Here is a 7,832-nt window from a genome sequence, read left to right as displayed (position 1 = left end):
CGCCCTGAGCGCAGTGCGACCCCGGGGGCGCCCATCCGCACCTCGGAGCCTCCAAGCCACCGGGTCCTCAGTAATTTCTGGCGCCCACGAGCAGGTCAAACCGCTCCCTCCAGGTCCCGTGTCGCCTCCGTCTCGCTCCGAAGGTGCCACGGTTGTCTCGGCGTCGAGGCTCAGTGACCCAGTTCGCCAGGGTGGGCCCTGATTTCTGCGCCTGGGCCGTGACCCGGGCGGCTGGGCAGGCGCCCGCAGCCGCAAGCCGGGGACTTGCATTTCAGAGAGGCCGAGCGCCCCTCCTTGGCCCCCCGACCCTCGCGCAAGGGGGCCGAGCCCCGGGAAGGGGAAGGACTTGTAATCGCTTGCAGCGGGACAATGCCGACTTTTGAACCTCTAACCACTAAGCAAACAACCCTTGTGCTCTTGCTCCACTGTCCAAACAGGGTTTATTGACAGGCGTTTCACGGCAACGCATAGCAACCGCGCCAGCGGCCAGGGGGCGGGCATGTGGGCGCGGCCAGGGCGCGGGGCCCGCGCCCGCAGCCCTGGGGGTGGGGGGACAGCTGGGATTGCCCCAGACCCGAGGCGGAACCTCTCGCCCAGTGGACGCCAACACGGCTTCCCCCGCGTGGCAGCCCCGGGCCCCTCCCTCTGCTCTCAGGCCAAGGCGTCCGCGGCCCCGGCCTCCAAGGGCCCCTTTCTCAATCCTGGGGCAGAATCCGCCACCCGGAAGGGCCGTGGACTCGGGGAGACTTGAGCGCCTCCTGCTGTCTCCCCGCTCCGTTCGTCCTCCCCGGCAGCCCTGGAGCCACCTCTGCCCCTCGTGGAGGCGCTGATGTGGGCTTGGGAGGACCCTAAGATGGAGGGCAAAGCTTGGAGGAGGGCGGCCCGGTCAGACGATGAGACCCGGCACTGCCCACTTCTGGGCCATCTCTTGGACCCTCCTCTGCGGGGCGCGGGAGAGAGGCAGAAAGGAGTGTGGAGGGCGAAGGGCCGCTCTAGCAATGCGCAGCGATTCGTGGGGGATGTTACCTCGGGAAAGCAGAAGAAATTGTTTGTATTCAATCTTATATCTGAGCATCCTTCGGGGTGAGGGGTCACTGGGGGACTGGAACTGCTGGATGAGACGCCTCGAGGCGGCCCTCTCGCCCCCAACTCCCGCCCCAGTCCGCAGCAGCTGGTGAGCAGCTGACCATTCAGATGTGCATTTTGCCAAAGGCACCCCCAGGAGAACCACGCATTCCACAGTCCGAGGCTGGGCCCAGGCTTGGGGGTAGGGCAGGTCTCTTGCTCCCTCGGGCTTCTGACGGGGGGTGGGGGTGAGGGGGTGGGTTACACGGCTGTCCAGATAACCTTCGCCACCTCCCTCCCTGAGGTTTCTAATTATATCTTTGCAAGCGGAGAAGCTATGTCATTCCTTTTAAAAAAAAAAAAATCATAATTCCAGGCAAAATCTGAAGACGGTGACTACAGAATCTACAATCTGGAGAGCTCCTTTATCTCTTTTTAGAAAACATTCGACCGTGTTGTTCAGATTCACCGCCCCCCCCCCCCCAACTTCCTTCACCACTTCTCTCCCCCCATGGATCCAGAGGCCCTTGGAACACTGGCTGGGACGATTCGTAGACTCACGCCCCGAACAGCAGCGGTGGCGGCGGCCGCAGCAACTGCCCTGGCTTCCTCAGCCGCGAGATTGTGGAAATGACAGGAAGTCCAGGCTGGCTCTGGCATTTATGGCACTGACATACATTCAGCCCGGAGAAAGCTCTGGTGACAGGCTTTCTAAACAAGGCCCGGCGGGAGCGCGCCTTGGAGTCCCACGACCACCCCCTCGCACCGCACGCCAGCCAGGACAGGCCGCCTCGCGGGTTCTGCAGTCCTTGGCCCGGCCAGCGTCCTATCTCAGCCGCCTCTGGCTCCTGCAGTGTCAATCTTGCCTGCCCTCGAGGCAGGAGGGCCAGGTGGTCCTCCCTCGGCCAGCCGAGAGCAGGCGACAGACATCTCGGCTCCCAGGGCTGCGATGCCGAGCTGGCGCGCTCGCTCTCTCGCTAGCTCGCTCGCTGGCTCTCGCCGCCTCAGCTCCCACCGGAGACGCAGCCTGCAGATCTTGGGGGGCGAGGAACTAGGGAAGAGGGGTCCCAGAGCCTGGTCGGTGTAGACAGTCCAGCCAATGCTTCTGCCAGTACCGGAAGAAGCTCCAGCGGTCATTTCCTGTCTCCTCACGGGGTCAGAGCCAGACTGGACACGTGAAAATCTAAAAGGCGGCTTCCTCGAGTCCCCCAGGCCCACCACCGTCTTTCCTCTCGGCCCTTCGCTTTCCCTCCGAGGGCCAGGTTTGCAGCTGTGCGGATTGTGGGTGCCGGGGAAGGGGGTCTCATCTCAGGATTCCAGCAGAGTCCACGCCCCTCACGGCTCAGCCTGGAACTGCTCTGCCGCTCACTGGGTGACAGTGGGGTTCAACACGCCCGCGGCCGGCCCCAGGACCCCGGGCACCGAGCCAGGCACGGAGCCTTGCAGGGAAGGCACGGGGCTCAGGGGCTCCGGGACGCTCCGCAGAGGACCTGGCTGAGGCGGGGGCGGCTGCTGTGGGGGCGGCGGCGGCGGCGGCTGCTGCTGCTGCTGCTGCTGTTGCTGCAACTTCTTCTTGTTGATTTTCCTTTCCTTGGCTCTGCGGTTCTGAAACCAGATTTTCACCTAGAAACGGACAGGTGGAGAAGGTGTGAGGAGAAAGAGGACCAGGAGGCAGCCGCTGGTGCCAGCTAAGGGCTCCTTGCCCTTCTAGAAGCTTCCCAGGGATACCCCGTAACAGCTGGCCACCAGAGCCGCCCCAGGCGTAACTCTTCCTTGCTCTACACGATTCTTTCTAGAATAACCTTTATCTGCGTCTTTACCGGAACCTCAGAACCAAGGAAAACAGAAACTGCCCTGCCCTGTGGACCCAAGCAAGCAGACACAGCGCTTCGTGGCCCTCTGATGACAACGTTTGGCTCTTCCAGTCTAACCAGAAGTATGATATTCCTCACCTTGGAGCTGAGAGCGACATTTAAGGTGGAGCTTCCTGGCTGCCAGCTAGCCCCCCCCCCCCTTTCTGTGAGCAGGGGCAGAGATTTTTATGTTTTATTTTCCTCCTATTTTTGCTATATTTCCTACTCATTTTTCCAGAAATAACAACAACAACAAAATACCCTACCTGAATAGAATGCCAATAACGCTCTGGGCTTTCTCTCGTACTTTCTAAAACACTAAATAAATAAAGTTTCCATAACATCAAAAAAAGGCAACCGGAGATAGGGACATTTGGAAAATGCTCCACTGGCAAGTTCTCTTGCAGTCAGCTGCGGGCTGGGGTCAGGCTTTGTGACCGTCCCCAGCAGGCCTTGCCCGGGGAGCAGGGCGGTCCCCACCTGTCTCTCAGAGAGCCCCAGCGTGGCCGCCAGCTCGGCTTTCCTGCGGATGGTGATGTAGCGGCTGTAGTGAAACTCCTTCTCCAGCTCCAGCCGCTGGTGGTCTGTGTACACCACGCGGTATTTGTCTTTCGTCCTGGTTTTCACTGTGGAGGAGGAAGGAGAAGTTAGAGCTGAGAACTACAAGGCAGCCCATCAGTCATGGGTAATGACAAACCTCCCTAACCCAGAGGCCGTTTCTCTTCCTCCACCGCCCTGGGGGGCCTGGGTTTGGCCGGTTCCTGCCAAGTCTGACAAGACCCCCCAAAGGGTCCTGGTTGGGGGGAGGGTGTGAGGCTAGTGAGGGCCAATAAACTGACCTTGAGGTTAAGTGGTTTTTAAAATCGAAGAGAAACCAAAACCTCATACATAGAAGCCGGCACAACTCAGCCACCTCTTTGGTAAACCAGTCAGCACTGAAATATGTTTAGCACCAAGGGAGAGGGGCAGGAGGGGGAGTGGTCAGAGCTCCAGGCCTCCCAGAGGTGACAGCTGGCCCCCCCAAAGCTCTGGGCTCATGGCTATCCCTCCAGGGGCACAAAGCGAGGGTGTACTCTTGTGTTTGTGGAAAGCAGGGCGCAGGTGCTGATAGGTCAGCCGCTGAACCATCGCCCAGGCACAGCAGGCCCATGGGGTGAAATTCGGAGCTGAGGGCTGGAAGTCCCCACCTGTTGGGGATTCTTTATACCTGCTCTAGCCAGGTTTACGATCTGACACTTTTTCTTTTTTAATCCTCCATTTATTCCTGCCGCAAACCCCGCTGGAGCTATCCTGACCAGTGATCTAGGCTCATTGGATTGAGTCAACATATTAAAGCTTGGATTGATTGTTTTACTGAAGGGCCTTGACAAATAGTATCCTCGTTGTTGGAACAGCAGGCCCCAGCCCGGCGACTCCACCGAGGTCTGTCCCAGGTCAGCCCTTGGCGGAGGGGCAGCCCCAGGTCGGGGGCTTCTTGAAGCTGAACAGGTTCAATCGCCCAGTGCCCAGTCCCACAGGAAGATCTGAAGGGGCTGGGAGCCGCCTGGAGGTGTTTAATGCCCCGCGGGCCGACTTTGTTCAGGTAAAACCCTTTGCAAACCACAACAAAAGCGCCCTGGGAAGATACTGGCGGATCAGAGGGAGCTCCCCCGAGCCGCTGAAAGGGGAACACAGCCGCAAACAATGCAGGACAAGGCGATCTTATCAAAGAAAAGCCCTTTCAATGCCTTAATAACAACCGCATTCTGTTTGAATTACCACTACTGAGCAAATGGCGGGCCCCGCTTTCATCCCCCTCCCCGCCAGGCGCATTAACATAAACACGGCCCGGCGGGCGCATTTGAATGCGCTCCGCGGCCGCGACCCAGCGCCGGCAACTACCGTGCGAGCCACGGGCGTCCCGGGAGTCTTGTGCCGGGGGCCGCGTTCACCCGCGACAACGTCGAAACCCACTCGCTCCTCTTCGCGGCCTGGGAAACGGAGGCTCGGACCAGGCCACGCATCTAGCATAGGGCAGGGTGGTGCTGGAGCCCAAAGAGACACCTCCAGGGACGGGGAGTGGGCGCAGCCCAACCCCCGGGAGCGACGCTGGACTTCGGGTGCCTCGGAGCCGCCTTTCGCTCGGGTGCTGCTTTTTCAGCGTACGGGGCAGGCGCGGGGGAGGCGGCGGCGGCGGGGACCCGGTGCGCTCAGCGGCCCGCGCGCTCTCCTGTCCCCTGGAGGCGCCCCTCACCCCCTGGGAACCAAGGAGGGCGCTGAATGGGAGGTGGGATGAGAGGGACATGTCAGAATTCATTATTGACTGCGAAAGTCACCACCCTCTTTCCGGGCCCTAAAAGAGACAATGGCAGGGCTGGGAAGGTGTATATCAAAGCCGGCCGGGCCGCGGACCCCCGCTCCGCCCCTTGACAGATGACGCTGCGCAGAGGAGCCGGGCTCCGGGCCGCGGGCCGCGGCCTCCCCACATTAACATCACAAGGGCCCCGCGCCGACCGCGGACTCGCCACCTCGGCGCGGGACTTCACAGCCGCCTCTCTGCTGACCCCGCGGCCCCGGTGGCTGCGGCGCGCCTCCCCGCTTCCCTCCTCCCCCCCCTTCAGCCCCGCAGGCCCCACCAGGCGCAAGGGGGCCTTGGGAAGCTGGAGTCTGGGTGCGCGCCCCGCTAGGACGGGAGCGCCTCCTCTCAGGGAAGGGACCGCGCCGCGGCTCCGGGGCCCACGGGAGGCCGCAGTCGCCGGCGGGACACTCCCCAGTATGCGCGCAGCTACGCGGAAGCCGAGGCCGGAGACAGCCCCCAACGCGCGCGCTGATTTATACGGCTGTAATTGGCTATAAACCTCTGCGCAGTGGCCATAACCTGCACGTCGGCCCAGCTGGGCCAGCAGGCGGGCAGTGAGCGAAGAGGAAGGGCAGCGGCCGGGCCAAGACTTGTGTGAAAGAGGGTGACCAACAGGATTCGCCCCCACTACACCGACGCGCGCTTGCTCCCCCACCCACCTACCCTAGACACACAACCCAGTACCCAAAGGAGCAGCCCCGCAAGCCCGGGGTCCCCGCTAGACCCGAACTGCATGCACGCCCCATCTCCAGTCCCGCGAAAGGAAGGTCCAGGAGACTACCCCTGTCTGGAGCCGCCCCAGGACTCCCGCGGCTTCTAGTCCCTGGCCCTCCTTCCAGCTGTCGCCGAAATGACCCCTTCCCAGATCAAAGGTTCAGAGACAGGGGCGCGCCTCCTTCCCCTCGGCCCCGGGACTGGCACCTTCCTTCCAGTGACTGCAGCTTTCTTCCCGCGGTCTCTTGGATGGTTGTGCTCCGATCCCTTGAATTGACCCGAATGCCTGAACCCGGGCCCAGGCTCAGCCTCGCTGGCCACCACTGTTTGGATGGCCCAGATGGGACAGGAGAGCGCGCGGGAAGAAACGGTCTGGACGTGGTCGGGGGCGGGGGGCGTCCGAGGCTCCTATCCTTGGCGACCGGGGAGCTGCGCACGGAGTGCAGCCGGCAGCCGGCGTGGAGGAAACGATGCTGCCTGGGTCCAACCATAAGCGGGCCGACATTCCCTGGGCGCCTCCCGACGGTGTCCTCAAGTTGGGAAGGAGAAACCATTGGAAAATGGGGGGAGGGGGCTTTCCTCTGCCCTAAACTGAACACGGTGTGTGAGACCCAAAATATTCACTGCCGGGCGCAATAGCCAGTCCAGTCCCGCGGGGCGAGAGCCCCCTGAATTGGGTCCCTACCCCGCCTCGCCCGTCCTGGCGTGGGGCTTCCAGACAGTCCCGGATGTCCCTGTGCGCGCCCCGGACGCACGGCAGCCAAGCCCTAGCTTCCCAAGGCCCTCCCGTGGGGCGCTGCTGCTGCTTACCTTGGCTTCCAAGGGACGGCTGCGCCGGCTTCCGCATCCACTCGCACAGGTTCCGCCGCTGCCCGCCGGGGGACAGCTGCTCGGCGGCAGCGGTAGCTGGGGGCCCGGGCGGGCCAGGGTTGAGCGTTTGCAGCAACCCGGAGGCGCAGGAAGGCGCGGCGGCCGGGTGGTGCGGGTGGTGGTGCGGGTGGTGATGCGGGTGGTAGTCGGCGGGGCTGCTGTAGCCCATGGCGGCGGCCGGCGAGCCCCCGTTGAGGCCGTGCGCGACGGCGTTGGCGGCGGCCGCGGCACCCCCCGGCGCATAGCCGTTCCAGTCCTCGCGGAGCGGGGCGCCGTACGCGGTCGGCCAGGACGGCCCCGGGGACTGCGCGCTGTCCAAGTTCGCCGCGGCTGCAGCCGCGGCCGCCACGTGGTAGCCGCCGTAGTCCGGGTACTGCGGGGGGCTGACGAAGTTCTGCGGCGCCAGGTTGAGGCTGCCCGAGTGGCGCACGGAGCTGGGGTACATGCTCACGTCCTTGTCCAGGAGGTAGCTCACGTACATGGTGGCGAGGGCCCGAGAGCACACCTCACCATGCTGCCTGGAGACAGACGCTGGAGGCTGCCGGGGGCGCGAGCAGGAGAAGGGGCGAGGGGGTGCGGGGAGCAGCGTTGGCTGCGCCCCAGCCTGCGGTGCTCCGCTGGCTCCTCACGGCGCCTCTGCCTCTGAGGCGGTCCCTCCCTCCCTCTGACCTGCCTCCTCCCTCCTTCCCTCCCTTTCTTCCTTCTTTCCTCCCACCGCCTTCCCACTGGGCGGCAGAGGCGGGGAAGACCCGCCACAGGCTGGCGTGCGGAGCCCCGGGCCGGAGACCTTACGTGATTAACGAGTGTTTACAAGACGCTATTAGTAATGACACAGACACCAATGGCTGGAGACGTCGAGGCGCAGCGCGCACACGGCGCACAACCCCCAGAACCACGATTTGCATTTTAAAAGATAAAGGGGGGGGGCGAGCTCGCGAGAGGGTAGCGACCTGATCACAGCTAAATATTCAAACCTTTATTGTTAAGAGCTT

General features: G+C 63.0%; 1 protein-coding gene across 1 annotated transcript; it reads right to left on the bottom strand.

Moving 5' to 3' along the window:
- Nucleotides 1-423: 423 nt before the first annotated feature.
- Nucleotides 424-7,518, bottom strand: CDX2 (caudal type homeobox 2). Its single transcript, XM_002721423.4, has 3 exons — nucleotides 6,781-7,518; nucleotides 3,399-3,544; nucleotides 424-2,688 (listed from the first exon to the last, which is right to left on the bottom strand). The coding sequence occupies exons 1-3, from the start codon at nucleotides 7,319-7,321 to the stop codon at nucleotides 2,431-2,433; spliced, it is 945 nt and encodes a 314-aa protein (XP_002721469.1). The 5' UTR covers nucleotides 7,322-7,518; the 3' UTR covers nucleotides 424-2,430.
- Nucleotides 7,519-7,832: the final 314 nt, after the last annotated feature.

The sequence above is a fragment of the Oryctolagus cuniculus genome, chromosome 9, assembly GCF_964237555.1.
Source record: "Oryctolagus cuniculus chromosome 9, mOryCun1.1, whole genome shotgun sequence".
NCBI classification, from domain to species: domain Eukaryota; kingdom Metazoa; phylum Chordata; class Mammalia; order Lagomorpha; family Leporidae; genus Oryctolagus; species Oryctolagus cuniculus.
This window is presented reverse-complemented; position numbering and strand designations above follow the sequence as displayed.

Bases quoted from the DNA above. Each gene is read 5' to 3' on its own strand.
- CDX2 (XM_002721423.4), bottom strand. From the start codon at position 7,321: ATGTACGTGAGCTACCTCCTGGACAAGGACGTGAGCATGTACCCCAGC. The intron at 3,545-6,780 runs GTAAGCAGCAGC...CCTCCTCCACAG, and splicing joins GCCGTCCCTTGGAAGCCAAG to TGAAAACCAGGACGAAAGAC. The intron at 2,689-3,398 runs GTGGGGACCGCC...GTCCGTTTCTAG, and splicing joins TGGGGCTCTCTGAGAGACAG to GTGAAAATCTGGTTTCAGAA.